A 21,974-nucleotide genomic window follows, 5' to 3' on the forward strand; every position below is an offset into this window, starting at 1 on the left:
CAGCAGCCACCATGCAAGGTGCTGAACACGGTACTCGATCCCGGAACTCCGGGATCATTCCCTGAGCTGAAGGCAGATGCTCAAATCTCTAAGCCACCCAGACATCCCTCAACTGAAGTTCTAACGTGAAAAAGCAATGCTTGAAATAGTTCAGAAGACGATGGAAAACAGACATGTTGGTAGAATTTCACAATAAAAATTACTTCAATATAAACCATCCAAAAAATTAAGGCACGTAAATTATTTTAACTCCTGAAGTTGATCAAGAATTTTCCTCCTTTTTATGTTAATTCAAAAAGACTGGATATAAAATCTTGTCAACTTATTTCTTGTATGCCTGTGTGCCCATATACTACCCTCATCTGTGGAGACTCTTATGACTTTAAGAAGCACTTCATTGACTTCTGTAAAATTCTTAAATTAGTGCTCCTTTAAAAATTTTTGCTACTAATTCAACTACTTCAGACTTCTCAATCCCCACTTCCCTCAGAACTGTAAGTCTCATAACGGAGAAATTAAACGACATTAACATTTTTAAAGTAAAACACCTGCTTTTGCTGCATAACTACTACTACTTAAAAAAAATATAGAAATAAACTTCTAGAACTGGACTGGGGCCCTACATACATGTCCATGCTTCACAGTGGACTCTAAAACTCCCTGAAATTGAGTTAAAATTTTTGTGTGTTATATTGTACACAAGACCCCCCAAATTTGATTCTTAGAGGGCACTACGAACCCCACCCCACCCCGCAAAGTTAAGAACCTCTGTTCTAGAGGTGAATAGAAATAGAAATTACATTGAAAAGTATAAATAGTAGAAATAGAAATTACATGGAAATAGAAAATTACATTATATTTTCAAATTAGGGACACCTGGGTGGCTCAGCGGTTAAGCATTTGCCTTGGGCTCAGGTTATGATCCCGGAGTTCTAGGACCGAGTCCCCCATTGGGCTCCCTGCAAGGAGCCTGCTTCTCCCTCTGCCTGTGTCTCTGCCTCTCTCGCTCTCTCTCTCTGTCTCTGTATGTCTCTCATGAATAAATAAAATATTTAAAAAAATAAATTGTCAAATTAGAAAGAAAAGATTCTCAAGGTCATAGACAGGAGATGTTAGGGAAAGCTGTCCATGTTTATACTTTAAAAATTTCTGAAATGGTCCTGAATCTCAATTTGACCTTAAATACATTGGGGAGTGGAGGGAAATCATGTCATACCAGACAAAGAAGCTGAAATTTAGTGAAGAGGTTTCCAATCAGTGGTTGCTTTTGTTTGAGATCAAGCCTCAGAGTTTGTACTCCAACATACAACTGAAACCCATGTATCCACAGGTCTGACCAAGAACAAAATAACCATGTTTCGGGGAGGAATCCCTCATCATTCCGAGGCAGCAAGGGCGAACAACAGTAACTTACATTTCCGTGGTGCTTTAACCGCGCTTCACTTGCGCTCTCCACGTGACCTTGACTGTTAAGTTTTTTTTAGTAACTAGACGGAAATGAGACCGCCAAGGCAAGCGAGGGTCCAAGAACAGATTTTATTGCAGGCACCCTCGGGCGAGGTTCCACGACTCACGGGGGAAAGAGAGTGAGTCGAGGAAGTCGCCCCAAGACAAGGTGGTAGGGGGTTTACATAACGTTGTAAGGCAGAACGGTTTCCTATTGGTTGGCTCATATGCAAAGGAAGGATTGCAATCCAACCAGTCAGAGTGACCCTCACTATGCAAAGGAAGGATTGCAATTCGACCAGTCAAAGGTGACTTCCTCCTCTGGGGTTTGAAGGGCATTGGGTTCGGTTGAGGAAGTCCAAAGGAGAGGTGTAAGGGTCTGCTCAAGCTGTCATCCCAAGTGGAGGTGGTGACAGGAACTTCAGCCATTTTGGCGTATCCGCCATCTTGAGGAGTTTCCCTTCCCGCCTGGCCCCAACATTCCGACCTTTTGTTTTATATAATGGTGTCGGGGGCGTCGACTCTGCTCTGGCTACTTCCTGCTGACGGTGGGGCGTCGTTGTAGGGGTAGTCGGATGTGGGCAGGCGAGAGTACGGGTGAAGTAAAAGTTGGTTGACAGATACCCGGGTGAGTTCTTGCAGGCGTTCCTGTAAACATCGAAACAAGCAAGGGGCGACAGAGATGAGAAGAAGGATTAGGCATAGGGGTCCCGCCAAAGGGAGTAGCCATGTTACCCAAGTGTGGGGGTCTAGGCCCCAGAAAGACGAGCCCTGGCGCCTGGTCTGGATTCGGTCTCTGAGTTCTTTAACTTTGGAAGTAACTATACCTGATTGATTAACAAAATAGCAACATTCCTCATTTAAGTACAGACAGGTTCCACCTTTTTCGGCCGTCAAAAGGTCGAGAGCCCGTCGATTTTGCAGGGTAACAGCTGCCAAACTAGTGACCTGAGTCTGTAGGGCCGTGAGGGAGTCAGCGATCCGTTCCATGTCATCGTTCAGAGCTTGGGAAAGTTTATAATAAAAGTCTATGGAAGTTCCCATTCCCGCCACTCCTGTAGCGACCCCAGTAGTTATTCCTGCTCCTATCAGAAAGGGGAGAAAGGCAGCCCTTTTTCTCCGGTATTGGAGAAATAATGTGGACTGGAGCTGGGAATCGGAGTAAATGTTGGTTGAGGGAGACAGGAGGATAAACGTGCAGTCTAGGGAATCATTAGCAGTTAAACAACGGTAAGTGCCCTGGGGGCATGAGAGAAATATTCCCGAGGGGGCGCAGTATGGAAGAGAGGAATTAGTAATGTTGGCAGCTACAGGAGTGAGAGAGTTAGAGGAATTAATGATCGGTATATTCCCCCCAATAGGTCCAATATGGACTGTCTGATTGGTGATCGTGGAGTTGGGGAGCGTCCAATTAGTTGGGAGAGGGATTCCTACGATATTAGAGAGTGTAGAGAAGGGAAAACAGATCCAGCAGTTGCTGTCCCCGGTTTTGGAGAGATTTCGCCATAAGTTATAGCTGGAATTTAGGAGGGCTGTCGTTAGCTGCTCGGTGGTGGGAACTTTCTTGATGTCATCAAGGGAAATACTCTTATAGGTCAACTGGTTTGAGGTCTGGAGTTGGTGGATGACCCTCTGTCGGGTCTGCTCCTGGCCAGCCTGGTCTTGGACTCCCCCCCCATCAGAGAGGCCCACATGGCTTAGATAAGTCCAGCATACTTTACCAGTCTTGGGGTACCGGCTGCAAGGGGATCGGCTGGTTTGAGAAAGTTCAGACATCCAAAAGGTTCCTTCGGCATGTCTTGAAGTACAGGTGATGGGTGTCTTCCCTGAGTAACAAGTTCTGGGCATGTGGGTATAAGATGAAAAGTAGCGCGAGGTACCGCTGCCTTTCATGCAATCACATTCTACCGCTTGGATCGGGGGGCTCAGGAGAAGTATGAGAAGGAGCCCTAGCCAGGCGGAGTTTGGTGGGTCCCACCATCTGGGAGGTCCATTCGATACCTGTGGGTGCCCGTTTAAGGTTGTTGATGTGCACCCATGCCGTATGTCCCAGCAATTTTGCCGCGGTTGGGGTGGTGAGGATGACCGTGTGAGGTCCGGTCCATCGGGTCTGCAGGGAGCCTGGCTGCAGATTTCTGAGAAGGACCTGGTCCCCTGGGGATAAGTCTCGTGGAGAGGCTTCCTCGGAGGCATTGTCGGTCGGGGCCGGAATGACAGCATCAGCATGGGCTCTCAAGAGGGCCCGGAGGAGGGTAAGGTAAGGCAGATAGGATAAAAGAGGTGGAGGAATGGCCGGGAGGTTGTGGTTGATAAGGAAGGGCCGACCATACAGTAACTCAAAGGGACTCAAACCTGATGGTCCTCGGGGGGACGCCCGGAGTCTGGTGAGAGCTATAGGTAACAGTGTGGGCCACGACAGGCGAGTCTCCAGGGTAAGTTTAGTGAGTTGAGCCTTAAGTAGCCCGTTGGCCCTTTCCACCTTACCTGAAGACTGAGGGTGGTAGGGGATGTGCAGCTTCCAGGTAATGTTGAGGCTCTCGGCCACCTGTTGGGTCACACTGGAGATAAATGCCGGCCCGTTGTCTGACTGTAGGGTCCGGGGTAACCCAAACCTCGGGATGATGTGCTCGATGAGGATTGTGGCCACCACATCTGCAGTCTCTCTGGCTGTGGGGTATGTATGCCTCAATCCATCCTGTAAAAGTATCAACCAAAGTCAGTAGATAACGAAAGGCTTTATGGCGGGGCATGTGAGTGAAGTCCAGCTGCCAGTCTTCACCGGGCTGATGGCCTCGGAGCTGATGGTCAGGCCCCGGCCTGCGGATTCCTCCCTGTGCATTTACGGCCGAGCAGGTTTTACAAGCCCTATGGACAGCCTCAATCACCTTAGGTAGGGATGGATAGTAAAACAGGGGCTGGAGAAACCGGTTCAGTGCCCTTGGGCCAATATGGAGAGATTGGTGGATATCAGTAATTAGGGTATGGGCCAGGTTTTCTGGGAGGGCAATCTTCCCTCGGATGTAAATCCATCCTTTACTTTCTGCCTTTCCTCCCAGGGCCTGGAGGGCTTGAGTTTCCTTTATAGAGTAGAAAGGTCGATGAGGGGTATTAAGGAAGAGGATGGGAGATATTGGCTTACTTAAGGCCGTTTCCCTGGCCACTGAGTCGGCCTTATTATTTCCTATGGAGACCATGTCTTTAGAAGTCTGATGGCCCCTACAGTGAACGATTGCAACCTCAGTGGGCAGACTAAGGGCCTCAAGCAATTTGGCAATGAGAGGTCCATTTACTATAGGCGTCCCCTTGGTGGTTAAAAATCCCCGCTCCTGCCAGAGGACGGAATGAGTATGAACGATGAGATAGGCATATTTTGAGTCGGTGTAGATGGTGACTCGTTGTCCCTTAGATAGATGTAGAGCCCTGGTGAGAGCTATAAGTTCAGCCCTTTGGGAAGTAGTCCCAATTGGGAGGGGGACTGTCTCCACTACCGTCTCTGGGGTGACTACAGCATAGGCGGCATGTCTCCGACCATCCGCAGCCAGGAAGGAGCTGCCATCTACAAAGAGTATACGGTCAGGGTTGGATAATGGCTGATCAGAGAGTCCAGGGTGGGGAGGGGTGAGATCCTCTATGAGCTGCGGGCAGGAGTGAGTGGGTTCAGAGGTAGGCGAAGGTGTAGGCAACAGAGTTGCAGGATTTAAGCGGGGAGAGGTAGAGAGGGAAATTTGAGGGTTTTCGATGAATAGCAGATGGAAGAGTTGGAGACGAGAGGGGGTTAGGTGGGCCAGGGATCGGTGGCTAAGAAGATCCCCAAGTCGATGGGGGGAGTAAACCACGAGGGGTTGTCCCAAAGTCAATTTGAGAGCCTCCTTAGTTAAGGAGGCAGCAGCTGCGAGCGCCCTAAGGCAGGGCTGCCATCCGCGGGCGGTGCTGTCTAGCTGCTTAGATAGATAGGCTATAATCCGGTAAGTAGGTCCAACCGGTTGGGCCAAAAGGCCAGTAGCTGAACCCGACCGCTCATCAGTGTAAAGGTGGAATGGTTTTGAAGGGTCAGGCAAAGTTAGTATCGGCCCAGCGGTGAGACAGTCTCTTAACTTGGAAAACAGGCGGCGGACCGAAGAGGGATCAGTGAGAGGACCCTGGGGAGTGTCCTTTGCCGCTTGGTATAAGGGGCGGGCCAAAATAGAAAAGTTTGGAATCCAGTGTCTAAAGAAGCCAGCCAACCCAAGGAAGGAAAGTATTTCATCTGCCGTCTGAGGGGGTTGGAGCTCTCGTAGGAGGCGGATACGGTCTCCGGTAAGAGATTTAGAGGTGGGGGTCAGGTGGATTCCCAGATAAGTGACCGAAGGGGTGCAGAGTTGTGCCTTAGAGGGTGTGACCCGATACCCTTTGCTCCCTAGGAAGTTAAGTAGGGAGGTGGTGTCATCCTGGGAGATGGTGAGGGCAGGGCTGCAGAGGAGGAGGTCGTCTACATATTGTAGTAAGGTACTAGCCTTAAGGAGGCATTGTTGTAAATCCGCAGCCAAGGCCTGACCAAAAATATGGGGGCTGTCCCGGAACCCCTGGGGTAGGACAGTCCAGGTTAATTGTCCAGAGGTATGTGTGTCTGGGTCTTCCCAGGTGAAGGCGAAAAGAAAGTAGGAATCGGGGTGTAGGGGAATAGTAAAAAAGGCATCCTTCAGGTCCAACACCGTAAAGTGAGTGGTGCTTGGAGGGATATGGGATAGCAGGGTATAAGGGTTAGGAACCACTGGATGGAGAGGGACTATTGCCTCATTAATGAGTCGGAGGTCCTGAACCAATCGATAAGCTCCGGAGGGTTTACGGACTGGCAGGATGGGGGAGTTACAGGGAGAGCTTATGGGAATCAGAAGTCCCTGACGCTTTAGTCGTTCTATGATCGGTTTGAGGCCGAGGCGATGGAGGAGGGAGATAGGGAACTGGGGTCTAGAGGGGAACTTGGAACCGTCCTTGAGTTTTATTTTGACGGGAGTTTTATTTTGATCATACAGATACTGTATGATCTCACATGTGGAGTGTAAAAACAAAGCTCAAAAAAGAGGTCAGGTTTGTTGTTATGAGAGGCGGGGGAGGGGAGGTACCCCGGTAGGGGAAGTACAAACTTCTAATGGTAGATAAATAGTAATAGGGATGTAATGTACCTTTTATGTTGATTATAGTTTGCATTGCTATATGATACATGTGAAGTTAAGAGTGTAAATCCTAAGACTTCTCATCACAAGGAACTTTTTTGTTTTTTGCTTATTGTATCTATATAAGATGATAGATGAGAACTAAACATTATGGTAATCTTTTCACAATATATGTAGGTCAGACAATTATGTTGTACACCCTAAACTTGTACAGTGGTGTATACCAATTATATCTCAATGAAACTGGAGAAAAGAAATGAGATTGTCATCATGTGAAAGAGGTAACTGAGGAAGATACTTAAAATCTGTTAGAGATTTCCATTTTTTGTAACAATAAAAAATAATTCTTAAGAGCAGGATCAAATGAAATAAAGAAATAAAAGGGCCATGATAATACTAAAAGTAAACATGCATCATTAGGATAACATAGATTTTTTTTCAAACTTTTTATATAAATTAATTCTAGTTAGCATACAGTAGAGATGGCAATGCCAGTCTGAAGAGTAGGTGGAAAATAAGGGACTAAGCTGGAATCAATGGAAGTCTGAGGGTCAACTATTATCAAGAATGGGTGTTTTCAAATAAAAATCCAGTACTATGTGGTGTTTTTTGTTGTCTCACCACTTGCAACTGAAGCAGTTAATAAATTCATGGAATATTAAGGCAAATGTACAACCAAAAATGAATTTCTATTAACATGATGATATGATTCTGAGTTAGTTCAAATTTATGTATTGATTAGAGGGGTAACTTCCTTTCAATTTAAATGAAAGGATATCTTTTATTTTTTCTGGTATTGAATTGGCCTAGAAAAATAGAACTAAACCAAAAAGGTGTTCCAAAATGAGAATATCCCTTTTAATATTAGAAATTATAATTATAGGGGCGCCCGGTTGGTGCAGTTGGCTGAGCATCTGACTCTTGGTTTTGGCTCAGGTCACAATCTCTGGATCCTGAAATGGAGCCCCCTGTTGGGCTCTGCACTCAGTGAGGAGTCTGCTTGGGATTCTCTCTCCCTCTTCCTCTGCTCCTCCCACTTGTGCATGTGCATGCACACACACTCTCTAATAAATAAATATTTTTTAAAAAGAAATTATAGGGGCAGCCCGAGTGGCTCACCGGTTAAGCGCCACCTTCTGCCCAGGGTGTGATCCTGGAGACCTTGGATCCAGTCCCATGTCAGGCTCCCTGTATGGAGCCTGCTTCTCCCTCTGCCTGTGTCTCTGCCTTTCATTCTCTCTGTGTGTCTATATGAATAAATAAATAAAATCTTTTACAAAATAAAGAAAGAAATTCTATGTGGAGGTCAAAACTTTGAGCTCATAATCTAGAAATTGATGAGGCCTCAAATGTCCTCTAATTAATTCTTCTGCTCTCAGGAAAGATTACTTCCAGAATCTATCAAGAGCTGTAGTTACTTCTTTCATTTATGAAAGTGAGACTCTTTTAAGAGAGATGAGGAGAGTTAGGGGCTCTGGAAGGTTCAAATAACAAGTCCTTAAGTTCAGAGTTTAGGCAAAAGCTGCTTATTCAATACTATCAGCCTACCAGTTAGGTATCTAATAGCTAATTGAGGCAATATTTTCCTTTTACTTTTCCTAGAGATTTATCCTGCAATAAGATACAATCTATTGAAAGACGGACATTTGAACCACTACCTTTTTTGAAGTTTATGTAAGTTACAAATATAAATTTCATTATATTTGGGATTTTTGTTAAACTTAATTGTAAACCTCTTTGCTACAATCATTTTGAAATATGATTGTAATTTTATTAGTAGAAAGCTACTAAAATTATGTAGCGAATCTTTTTTGTCTGTAGCAAAGATTAGTGTAAGAATTATTATACAGATCAGACTGAATCATTCTAGAGAAGTGGTTCTCAACTAGGGTGATTTTGCACCCAGGTGACATTTGAAGTGTCTGGAGACATTTTTGGTTGTCAGACTGTAGATATGCTACTGGCATCTAGTGGGCAGAGGCCAGAGATGGCGCTAAACACCCTATAATGCACAGGACAGCCCCTCTTAAAAAAGAGGATCCAACCATAAATGTCAATAGTGCTGATGTGAAATATTTTTCTAGAGAAATAAAGATTACCTAACACAAGTATTTATTGAGCATTTACAGATTTGTATCTAATGCAACACATGTAGAAACATGAAAATATAAATCTTTCATGCAAATTTTTTAAATTTAAATTTCTAAAAAAATTTTAAAAGGCATATCTTCCATAGCGAGATAGTTTCAGGATATGGAGAGGGTATTGAGATTATGTTTCATCCTATATAAATTGGAATCACTGCCAAAGGATAAATGTTCTGAAAGAATACCTTTTTTCCTTCTTCTTTTGCTTGTGTCTTTTTTTGTAGAAATGTTAGTTGCAACTTATTGACGGAAGTGAGCTTTGGAACATTTCAGGCCTGGCATGGAATGCAGTTTTTACATAAGCTGTAAGTGAAATAGAAAATAAACACATGTAAAAAATAAACAGACAAACAATATGTAAAAACATCATACATTTATTGGTTCAGTGGATGTTAAGCCCAGTATGAACTCTGAAAAGTATGTCTTAAAATCCATTCTTTTTTTTTTTTTTTCAAATGAGGAAACTAAGGTACAAAGAGGCCAAGAGGCTTGTCTATCTCATAAATGGCACTCTCAGCTTTCCCTGTACTCAGCTTTGGTATGGGCAATAAAAGGCCCCAAGCAAATAACACCCAAGCAGATAACACCGGATATCTGGGGCTGACTGAGAGATAAAATGTGTGGCTAGAACCGTGGCCCCCGCGGGACAGGCCGGGTCCAAGCGAGTGTACTGAATTAATGCCTCGGTCAGCCGGTTAAGGAATATAGCCGGGTTTTCGTCAGGGGCCTGTATGATTTCTCTGATCTTGTCATAATTTACGGCCTTATTGGAGGCCGCCCGCATGCCAGCAATGAGACATCGGACCATGTGGTCGCGGCGCCGGCGGCCATCTTGGCCGTCTTGGTAATCCCAGCCTGGCTCTACGGCGGGGACCGCCTGAACACCGACCGCCATTGTGGGGTCGGTAAGGTGGACCTGATCAGCGTGTCCCCGGGCAGCAGCCTGGATACGTTCCCTCTCCTCAGTGGTGAGGGTGGTGGTCTGGATGACATGTAAGTCATGCCAGGTTAGGTCATAGGCCTGCGCCAAGTATTGGAATTCCTTGATGTAGTTGTCCGGATTGGCCGAAAAGGAACCTAAGCGTTTTTCTATTTGGGATAGGTCTTGTAGAGAAAAGGGCGCATGGACTCGGACAACCCCTTCAGCCCCTGCAACCTCCCTCAAGGGGCAGACCAGGTCCGGGGAAGAGTTTTTGGATCTGGTACGGGCAGAGATAGGAGGAGAAGGGAGGGGGCTGGAAGGTGGTTGAGGTTCTGGGGCTGGGAGGAGAGGAACGGTTAGAGAGGGTATGCTCGAGGCTGGGCCTGGGCCTGGAGTTTCGGAGATTGAGGAAGGAGTCGGGGACACAGGTTGTTGGGGAGCGGGTTGGTAGGGAGGAGGAGACAGGTGTGGGGCCCTTACAGGGGGCCTGGAGAGATCTTCAGGAGGCTCCACGAGGGGGGATGGAGGGGCCAAGTTGGAGTCTCTAGAGGTGGAGTGGGGAAGAGTCGGCGGGGGAGAGCGGGCTAGGAGTACCTGAAAGGTTGAGCAGCTAGAGCAGAGTTCTGGTCTGGAGCGCAGGGTCCAGAAAGCCTGGACATAGGGCACCTCAGACCATTTGCCTTGGCGTCTACAGAGATTATCAAGGTCCGTAAGTATCTGATAATCAAAAGTGCCTTCAGGTGGCCATTGCGCTTGGTTATTCAGCCGATATTGAGGCCAAGCGACGGTACAGTAATGGATAAGGCGTCGCCTTCGTAAGTCCTGGTCTAACTCCAGAGTTCGGAGATTAGCCAGTAGGCATCCTAAAGGCGTTTTGGAATCGAATTTGGACTGGGAGGTTCCCATGGCTCCTTCCCGTATCAGCTCAAGACTTGGAGGAGGGCGTCCCCTCGACTGTGAATTGAGCTGCTGTTTACAGAAGTGGTCACCGTGGAGTAAGGACGTCTCCTTTACTCCCCGGAACCGCGGAGCCACCAGGTGGCGGAGGAGGGTTTGCCCTGACGCGGCCGCGATTAGGACAGGGCGCCCCGGGAGAGGATCGGGAACCAGGGAACACTCACCGCAAGGAGTCCGGTGACCCCAGCAGAGAAAGAGAGCGGAGTTCCAGTCCGACGGAAGAGGAGAGAGCCTCCGTGCTGTTGCAGGGGCTCGATCTCCTCCCGGGTTTCGGCACCAAATGTTAAGTTTTTTTTAGTAACTAGACGGAAATGAGACCGCCAAGGCAAGCGAGGGTCCAAGAACAGATTTTATTGCAGGCACCCTCGGGCGAGGTTCCACGACTCACGGGGGAAAGAGAGTGAGTCGAGGAAGTCGCCCCAAGACAAGGTGGTAGGGGGTTTACATAACGTTGTAAGGCAGAACGGTTTCCTATTGGTTGGCTCATATGCAAAGGAAGGATTGCAATCCAACCAGTCAGAGTGACCCTCACTATGCAAAGGAAGGATTGCAATTCGACCAGTCAAAGGTGACTTCCTCCTCTGGGGTTTGAAGGGCATTGGGTTCGGTTGAGGAAGTCCAAAGGAGAGGTGTAAGGGTCTGCTCAAGCTGTCATCCCAAGTGGAGGTGGTGACAGGAACTTCAGCCATTTTGGCGTATCCGCCATCTTGAGGAGTTTCCCTTCCCGCCTGGCCCCAACATTGACTACATCCCACTTGGGAAGATGAGGACAGCAGCATCCTCGATAAGGAAGGGTCTGGATTCAGTGTGTGAGGCGCGCGGGCCGCTCACCAGTTGCTGCGGAGACATTTTTCCACAGTCAAGGGCAGATACTAGTTTCTGATTCTGCACGGGAGAAGGACGAGGATATAACTCATGAAGGACAGCTGTGGGGAATCGAGTGTAGTTGGCGCGAGGGGGGTCTGCTCTTCCGAGCTCGAGGGTTGTTTCGGGGGGGCGGAGGGGGGGGAGGAGCGGGGGAAGAGAGAGGCACTGAAGAAAGAGGGAAGGTGGCATTAGGAGGAGCCTTCCTTCAGGGGCGACTGACCGAGGGCCGACGTGCAGTCTACATCGCAGGGAATACGTGAGGACGAACCTAAAGGCTGTGAGGACGCGAAGAGAGGTCCTGCCTCAGGCGACTGACGCAGCTCGGCTGAAGTCTCCCATCTCGAGACGGCCACGTTGACTCAGGGCGCCTCCACCTCCCGCCGTCCTTTTTGTCATTTTTTCCCCTCAGGGTCGCTCACCACAAGATACCGGGCTCCAGGAAGACGCCCAGCCACCCTTCAGCACCTCACGAACTCTACGCGCCACAAATTCAAATACGAGGGCTGGAGTCGCGCCGCCCCAAACGTCTCGTAGAGTGAGGCAGAGATCGACCAATCAAAGCCAGACCAGCGCCAGACGCCCAAGTCGGTGGGCGTGGCGAGGGAAATAAGGGCGGGACGATACTCTGTTGCCAAGACGACGGCTTCCGGGTGGGCGGGCCAAGGTGACTTGTGGCCGGAAGACGAGACTCCGCGGGAAAAGCAGCCTTGCCAAGCTGAAGGAGGAGCTGGCGGGCTGAGGCAGGTTCCTCGAGAGTAAAGGTGGGCGTGCGGTGGGGTCCCGCCACAGGCCTGCGTTTCCTTTACCCTTCTCTGTCATCAAACGATATTCCTGTCCAGTTACAAAGTGCAAGTTGTTGCCCTAAGGTAAGCGTGTGGTAACCCTACCCTCTCGTTAAGTAAGGGTTTATAGAAACCCTAGTCCACTTCGTCACTCGAGGAGAGGAGCGGGTGATTAAAAAGAAAAAAAAAAAAAAGAAAGAAAAGGAAAAAAAAAAGGAAGTTCAGTAACTTAGAGTGCGGATTTTTTTTACTTCACTGTACACGTTTTGTAGTTTTAAAACACGGGCGCCATTCGACGTACTGTTAAATTTAAAATTTTGGTTCTTCCTGACTGCCAAATTCCGCCCTAACTTGGTAATGGACAAAGACCTGAATTTTCAAATTTTCTGTACAGTCGCAAAGCTTCTCTGACTTAAGTTCCTGATCTCCCACAAATCTAAAGGCAGACGGTAAAATAGCCAGGTGCTTTGAGCCTAAACCGTTCCAGGAATCCAACCGATTCAGCTGTCTCCTTTCTTTCCGAGAATCATTGTAATCTAAAATAATTGGAGCTAGGTGCTAAGTATGGCGCCTTCGGTTCAACGTGAATCTCATTGGACGGTATTGGTCTCACTCCAGTCTTACTTATGAAAGTAAACATTGAAATGATAGGGGGGAAATAAGGCTCTTCAAAGACACATAATTCTTCTAAAAAGACCTTGCTGCTTTGAAACACATGTTTTAAGAAGCAGCAAAAGTCACTGTTAAATTCTTGTCACCAAAGTCTTGTAGAAAACTTCACCAAAACTTCCCTGCCTATCAGGAAGAATTTATTCCTCTAGAATTAGGGCAGGGAAGTATTTATGAAGGCTTAGATCTATCTATCTTTAGGTCCCTCCAACCTCTTTCTTAATATTTCATCTTCAAAACTCCCTGCTAATGAGCACTTTTCCTGTAGCTTGGATGAGACCTTTTGAATAACTTCCTCAGCCTGTAGGTTAGAAATTTCATTAAATAAAAAATTAAATACATTAGAATGCTTAGGTATGAAGCATTAATGAACTGTGTAATACATTCTGCAGAAGAGGAGGCACTTAAGAAAACACAGACCACCTGCATTATAGAGCCATTCTAATGTGATAAGGTTTGATATATAGGCAAGAGATGAAAAAAAAATGGCCAGAACGTCAAAAGAGAATGTTCCATGAGCACCTTAACTGCCTTCACAGATCATTTGAAGATAAAACTAAATCTTAGCAGATGCCCAAGAGATCTTAGAGATGAACTAGAATGACCTTTGGATGTCAGTATTGTACTGAACAAAGTCATTTGGACTGTTATTTATCTGGCAGGGAAAAAAAAGCCTAAATTTTATAAGGACTTGGTCATTAATTTAAAAATGATTAGTGACTTTAGGGTTGAGAAAGGAAACTTGGACTTGTTAGATGTACTTATACTTGGAAAAAATGTTTCTACAAATAGTAGACATTTGACTTTGTATGCTGTTCCTCTCACCCAGATGTCCTTTCCACACAGCTTTGCTGAATCTTACTTATCCTTCAAGACCTAGGTCGAATTTTGAAGTTTTTGAGATGTAGCCCGCATATAGAATTATAATGTGCTCTTTATATGGCATTTTTGCTTTGGATCTTGTAATGTTTCTTAATGTTGATTAAATGTATTGTACGTATAGTTTGCATCATCTACTAGGTTCTAAGATGCTTAGAATGATATTTATCAGTGTACTGGCAGAATGACTTGCACATGGTAAACATGATTTTGATATAAAAATGCCTAAGATTAATATTAAATATAGTTGGGTAGCTGTATTAGTTTGCTCAGACACCCTTAACAAAATACTACAGACTGGGGGGGCTTAAACAGTAGAATTTTATTATCTTAAATTCTAGAGTGTAGGAAGTCCAAGATCAAGTTGTTAGGGTTGATTTCATCCCGAGGCCTCTCTCCTTGGATTATATAGATGGCCATGTTCTGTCTTGGTCTTTGCATGGTCTTTCCTATATGTATGTAAACTTCTGTGTCCAAATTTCTTAAAAGAACACGATTCAGGGATGCCTGAGTGGCTCAGCGGTTGAGCATCTGCCTTTGGCTTGGGGCGTGATCCCAGGTCCTGGGATTGAGTCCCACATCGGGATCCCTGCAAGGAGCCTGCTTTTCCCTCTGCCTATGTCTCTGTGTCTCTCATGAATAAATAAATAAAATATTAAAAACACGATTCATACTATCCTAAAGCTTATTTACCTCTTTAAAGATCTGGTCTTCAAATATGACTGCATTCTGAGAAGCTGGAGGTTAAGACTTCAACATAGGAATATGGGGGTTTGATGGGGGCTGCACACAGTCCAGCCCATAATAGGCAACAATTAAAAAGCACAAATGGTTGGGAGCAGTTGTCTGTCACGATTAGCACTCTCCTATTTAGACCATTTATATAGACATAAATATGTAATCAGATTAATGTGAGATAATAGGAAGTAGTAGAGCCTGTGGTAAATCAGAATATCTGCCTGAGCGAAAGACATTTAAATTAAAATTTATAAACAAACACCCTAATAATACTGGGCTATTCCAACAAAACAAACAGACTAACTGGTTTTGGCTTACAGGCATTGGTTTGCAAAAACCACCAGCATATTATTTCATTTGGAATCTATAACCTTTTATGATAGATGCTGGACATATTAAGTATGTTTTTCTATATCCAAAGGCATTTTTCCCCAAATCCCATTGGTTCATACATAACTTTGTATTGAGTACCTGCTGTGTTGAAAGAACTTTACTGAATGCTGTAGTGTGATTAAAATCCTCAAATTTGGCCTCATATATCCAAGAGTTACGGGGACATCCTATTTTTGAGATTTTATTTATTTATTAAGTGTATAACTATGCATGATTTATGTTTATTTATTTTGATACAGGTCTATCCTGTAAATAAACTAGAACTCAAAAAATTCCCTGTCAGATTATTTGCCCTCCTAAAGCCAAAGCTTTTCCCTGAAGTATCCTGTAGAAGACATGAAACATAGACAAAAATAATTATAGTGCAAGACAAAAGTGAGACTTTAAGAGAATTATAGATAAAGTACTGTGGGAAATTAGAGGAGGAAAAGATTTCTTCCAGCTAGGTGTGTTATTAAAGGTATTTAATGCAGTTAGAATTAATCTTTCCTACGGCCCATGGTACTTGTTATACAGCATTAATCAATGTATTATATGGTAGCTATTTGTATATGTTCCCATCTTTCCCAGTATACTCTGAAATACACAAGAATGTCTTAGTCTTTATATTAACCAATCTCATGTTGCCCAAAAGTATCAGAGTCACCTGGGGGAACTTTTTAAAAATAAACTTCTCAACTCTATTTCTGGAGATTCTAATTTAATAGGCCTGGAGGGGTGATAGAGAATCTATTTTGAAAAGGCTTCTTTCATTTAATGACTCTGATTATCAGCCCCATTTGGAACCTCCTGCCCTAGAGCACCTAGTATATAGTATGCTCTCAATAAATTCTTGTCACATTATATGAGCAGAGCTGTGACTTAGTAAGATTAATAAGACTCCAGTGTGTAGGATGAATTAGAGTGGAAAATATCCTAGAGGCAAGGAAGTCCTATTACTGATGTCCAGCTAAAAGATTAAGCAGCCTGAAACTAGGGTAAAGGCCACAGGAAAGGAGAGAACCAAATGAGAAACATTGAAAAGGTAGAATCTGCAGAATTAGATGATACTTGATATAATGCACTAGTTCCCAAACATAGTGTGCCTAAGACTTAGATGGGATGTTTGTTTAAAAAGCAGGTTGCGACTCTCCTGTGAAATCCTAGTTAGTCCAGGGCGAGGCACTGAATCTGCATTTTTAACAACCCTGACTCATGATTTTTATTTAGGTTGTTTAATCTTTTAATTTAAGACCTCAATTTAAGAACACATTGATCTGTGGACCATTGTAAGAAGGAAGTTTTAAAAAATCTAAAGATTAAATCTTGAGTGAAAGGGAAGATGATAAGCCATTAATAGACACTCGGTATTTGGTTTAGAGGGAAATGAAGTTCATCTATGGAGCTATTTAACAGGAAGAAATTCAGTGTGAGAGCCTGGGAAAGGTACAGGGTGAAGAAAAATTTGGAAAACCCTTGTGATAAAAACAAAGATTCCTGAGAGAGAGAGAGAGAGAAAGGAAAAAGAAGAGAGTCATGGAGAAAATTGGGGCATTAGTTTTCTTAGAGATCTTGAGATGAAGGAGGCAACATATGAAAGAGAAGGTGGAGAGAACACTTGGAAAAACTAAAACCAAGAGTCTTAAATAAAGAATATATCGTCGAGTGTGGATGAGAACTACAAGGGTTATGGGGTGAACGTGAAGATCTATTTGGTACCCTTTAATAGAGGGGGTTTTACACAACTGTGTGGTTGGTATGAGTTGAAAAATAAATGATGGCAAGAAAATTTAAGCTAGGGATGATTAGGCATAATTTACAATGTGAAGAAAAAAATATCTACACCCCCATGTTCACAGGATTATTTACAATAACCAAGACAGGGAAACAACCTAAGTGTCCATCAAAAGATGAATGGATAAAAATGCTGTGATATACACACACAGTAAAATATTAGCCATAAAAAAGCAAAACAAGGAAATCCTGCCATTTGTAGCAACAGGGATGGACCTTGAAGGTATTAGGCTATGTGAAATAAGTTGGAGGGTGACAGATACTGTATGATCTCACATGTGGAGTGTAAAAACAAAGCTCAAAAAAGAGGTCAGGTTTGTTGTTATGAGAGGCGGGGGAGGGGAGGTACCCCGGTAGGGGAAGTACAAACTTCTAATGGTAGATAAATAGTAATAGGGATGTAATGTACCTTTTATGTTGATTATAGTTTGCATTGCTATATGATACATGTGAAGTTAAGAGTGTAAATCCTAAGACTTCTCATCACAAGGAACTTTTTTGTTTTTTGCTTATTGTATCTATATAAGATGATAGATGAGAACTAAACATTATGGTAATCTTTTCACAATATATGTAGGTCAGACAATTATGTTGTACACCCTAAACTTGTACAGTGGTGTATACCAATTATATCTCAATGAAACTGGAGAAAAGAAATGAGATTGTCATCATGTGAAAGAGGTAACTGAGGAAGATACTTAAAATCTGTTAGAGATTTCCATTTTTTGTAACAATAAAAAATAATTCTTAAGAGCAGGATCAAATGAAATAAAGAAATAAAAGGGCCATGATAATACTAAAAGTAAACATGCATCATTAGGATAACATAGATTTTTTTTCAAACTTTTTATATAAATTAATTCTAGTTAGCATACAGTAGAGATGGCAATGCCAGTCTGAAGAGTAGGTGGAAAATAAGGGACTAAGCTGGAATCAATGGAAGTCTGAGGGTCAACTATTATCAAGAATGGGTGTTTTCAAATAAAAATCCAGTACTATGTGGTGTTTTTTGTTGTCTCACCACTTGCAACTGAAGCAGTTAATAAATTCATGGAATATTAAGGCAAATGTACAACCAAAAATGAATTTCTATTAACATGATGATATGATTCTGAGTTAGTTCAAATTTATGTATTGATTAGAGGGGTAACTTCCTTTCAATTTAAATGAAAGGATATCTTTTATTTTTTCTGGTATTGAATTGGCCTAGAAAAATAGAACTAAACCAAAAAGGTGTTCCAAAATGAGAATATCCCTTTTAATATTAGAAATTATAATTATAGGGGCGCCCGGTTGGTGCAGTTGGCTGAGCATCTGACTCTTGGTTTTGGCTCAGGTCACAATCTCTGGATCCTGAAATGGAGCCCCCTGTTGGGCTCTGCACTCAGTGAGGAGTCTGCTTGGGATTCTCTCTCCCTCTTCCTCTGCTCCTCCCACTTGTGCATGTGCATGCACACACACTCTCTAATAAATAAATATTTTTTAAAAAGAAATTATAGGGGCAGCCCGAGTGGCTCACCGGTTAAGCGCCACCTTCTGCCCAGGGTGTGATCCTGGAGACCTTGGATCCAGTCCCATGTCAGGCTCCCTGTATGGAGCCTGCTTCTCCCTCTGCCTGTGTCTCTGCCTTTCATTCTCTCTGTGTGTCTATATGAATAAATAAATAAAATCTTTTACAAAATAAAGAAAGAAATTCTATGTGGAGGTCAAAACTTTGAGCTCATAATCTAGAAATTGATGAGGCCTCAAATGTCCTCTAATTAATTCTTCTGCTCTCAGGAAAGATTACTTCCAGAATCTATCAAGAGCTGTAGTTACTTCTTTCATTTATGAAAGTGAGACTCTTTTAAGAGAGATGAGGAGAGTTAGGGGCTCTGGAAGGTTCAAATAACAAGTCCTTAAGTTCAGAGTTTAGGCAAAAGCTGCTTATTCAATACTATCAGCCTACCAGTTAGGTATCTAATAGCTAATTGAGGCAATATTTTCCTTTTACTTTTCCTAGAGATTTATCCTGCAATAAGATACAATCTATTGAAAGACGGACATTTGAACCACTACCTTTTTTGAAGTTTATGTAAGTTACAAATATAAATTTCATTATATTTGGGATTTTTGTTAAACTTAATTGTAAACCTCTTTGCTACAATCATTTTGAAATATGATTGTAATTTTATTAGTAGAAAGCTACTAAAATTATGTAGCGAATCTTTTTTGTCTGTAGCAAAGATTAGTGTAAGAATTATTATACAGATCAGACTGAATCATTCTAGAGAAGTGGTTCTCAACTAGGGTGATTTTGCACCCAGGTGACATTTGAAGTGTCTGGAGACATTTTTGGTTGTCAGACTGTAGATATGCTACTGGCATCTAGTGGGCAGAGGCCAGAGATGGCGCTAAACACCCTATAATGCACAGGACAGCCCCTCTTAAAAAAGAGGATCCAACCATAAATGTCAATAGTGCTGATGTGAAATATTTTTCTAGAGAAATAAAGATTACCTAACACAAGTATTTATTGAGCATTTACAGATTTGTATCTAATGCAACACATGTAGAAACATGAAAATATAAATCTTTCATGCAAATTTTTTAAATTTAAATTTCTAAAAAAATTTTAAAAGGCATATCTTCCATAGCGAGATAGTTTCAGGATATGGAGAGGGTATTGAGATTATGTTTCATCCTATATAAATTGGAATCACTGCCAAAGGATAAATGTTCTGAAAGAATACCTTTTTTCCTTCTTCTTTTGCTTGTGTCTTTTTTTGTAGAAATGTTAGTTGCAACTTATTGACGGAAGTGAGCTTTGGAACATTTCAGGCCTGGCATGGAATGCAGTTTTTACATAAGCTGTAAGTGAAATAGAAAATAAACACATGTAAAAAATAAACAGACAAACAATATGTAAAAACATCATACATTTATTGGTTCAGTGGATGTTAAGCCCAGTATGAACTCTGAAAAGTATGTCTTAAAATCCATTCTTTTTTTTTTTTTTTCAAATGAGGAAACTAAGGTACAAAGAGGCCAAGAGGCTTGTCTATCTCATAAATGGCACTCTCAGCTTTCCCTGTACTCAGCTTTGGTATGGGCAATAAAAGGCCCCAAGCAAATAACACCCAAGTCAACACTATCCTGGGAATCCATGACAATGATGCTTCTCCAATAGGGGCATGGTCCTTCAAATTCCACCTCTGAATTTAACTTTGATTCCTGCTAATGGGCAAAGTTCCTAACTGCTTCAATGCATGCAAAATAAAGCTTCAAAGAACTAAGTGTAGGGGAATTCTCCAGGGAGCAAAAGTGTGGGTGCTTCCTCAGCCATCAGCTTCTTTTAAATGGTAAAGCAGAAAGAACTGCTGAGAACCTGCCACAGGGCACTTCTCTCACCAGTTACCCAGAACATTATTTTTCAAAAAATGTATACCTCTGAGTAAATCATCTGGGGGCCATAAGAACCTTTGAGGTATGGTAAAAGATATTGTTTGTGTTAAGTTGTGTGAAAAATGTTCATGAAATACATTGCTGTAGCATAATTCCATGTGGCTATTTCCTGACTCTTCTTCAATAAGAAGTGTGTTATTCCCTTTCGGCTGGAAAATTCTGTGATTTCCTGGTGATATAAACAAATCATAGTGGGGGATGTTCAATGGCCTGAGGGGGATTTTAGACTCAAGGTGAAGATCTTCCTCTAAACGTGACTTTGGAAAAGATTATCTTACCTGTCTTGTAGTTCAGAAATATTATTTCACACAGTTTATTTTAGGATAGATGAAGGTGTTGAGGGTGTGTCTGGAGCTAGAGGGACAGTTCCTGCAGATGCCTATCTGTTGAAGGCTCCTCTCTCCTCCCATTAATTTGCTGATGCCTAACTTGGAAAAAGACTACAGAGGGTCAGTTTTTTGCTTGCGAACACCCCGGAGAAAAGGCTCATTGGGTTTCTGCACCAGGAGGTTTTGGTGCATCAATATACTGTCTTAAACTCACCATCTTTATTTCTAAGCATGTTATCACACCAAGAGTCTCTTAGAAGAATCTGAATTTCCAAAAAAGAAAGAAAAGAAAGAAAGAAAGAAAGAAAGAAAGAAAGAAAGAAAGAAAGAAAGAAAGAAAAGAAAGAAAAGAAAGAAAAGAAAGAAAAGAAAGAAAGAAAGAAAGAAAGGAAAGGAAAGAATCTGACTTTCATTATAGTTATATGGGCAACACAAGAAAGAATATGGGGGAATCAGTTGATAAAAATCAATGAATTCATTGAAAAACATTCACTGAGTGCCATGTCCAATACATGTCAACACTGTACTAAGTACTGGGGGTACAAAGAATAAGACAGGGACTGTCCCCAAGAAACTTTCATACTGGAAGGAGAAAGATGTTGACAGGAAAACACACGGGAGCCGTGTGGGCATCCATGCAGCAGGGTAACAAGGTAGGGGGTTGACAAAGTAGGGAACAGGTTGTGGGATAGAAAAGACTCTTAATGGATGAAGCAACAGCTTGTTTGTGTTGAGTTTCTGTGTGCATCTTAAATAACAGAAAAAGGTAATTAAAGAACCAGAGCTAGCCAGTATTGATAATAAATTAATACTCATGTCATGGGACTTGAATACAGCTTCGAAAACTAATTCACAGTTCCTTCTGAAAGATTATCACGATACAGTAAGTGTGTACTGGGGGTTAGGCTCCTTTTTTGTTTGAGGTCAAATTTTTCTAATAGACAAAGCTAGTCTGCTTTAGGAAATCTCTGCCATAGTGAAATATAAACTTCATTGCATTTCTTTCCAAAGGCAAGTTGCCAAGGGAAGATGCCACCCTTTGAATTAGTCATGTTACCTGTGTGACATGTTACCAAGGTGTTTATAAGTTGAAACAATATTTTCTCTGGCATTAAAGAAGTCTGTAAAATGTATAGGCCCTAGCTGAGGTGGATTTATTTTGAACTGACCAAAGCTTTAACCTCAGGGCTCCTCACTTCCATAGGCCCCTTCAAAGGTCTTGAGAGGAGTCCTAGCAATTTTTATATTCATAATGTTGCATGTTTTTATTAGACAGGATTTCCCAAAGTAGATGAGGTTCAGGCCCCACAAGACCTTGATTGACCCTGGGTTTCAGGTAATTATAACTCAGTAAGCTTCTTGAATGAAGCCTCTAAGTTATTGATAAATACTGACTGAACAAGTTAGCAGTGTGGTAAAGTCTATTTTGAATCTGAAATCCACCTCAAAGACATGCCAAGAGCTTATTAATGAGG

General features: G+C 42.9%; 1 protein-coding gene across 1 annotated transcript in view; it reads left to right on the forward strand.

The window, feature by feature from the left end:
- LOC112669839 (leucine-rich repeat-containing protein 37A-like) overlaps positions 1-21,974 on the forward strand; it is a 237,007-nt gene that overhangs the window by 65,803 nt on the left and 149,230 nt on the right. Inside the window, 2 exon segments of the mRNA XM_049114654.1 lie at positions 18,729-18,800; positions 19,498-19,578. Coding sequence (XP_048970611.1) covers positions 18,729-18,800; positions 19,498-19,578 — 153 coding nt within the window.

The sequence above is a fragment of the Canis lupus genome, chromosome 9 (genome assembly GCF_003254725.2).
Source record: "Canis lupus dingo isolate Sandy chromosome 9, ASM325472v2, whole genome shotgun sequence".
NCBI lineage: Eukaryota > Metazoa > Chordata > Mammalia > Carnivora > Canidae > Canis > Canis lupus.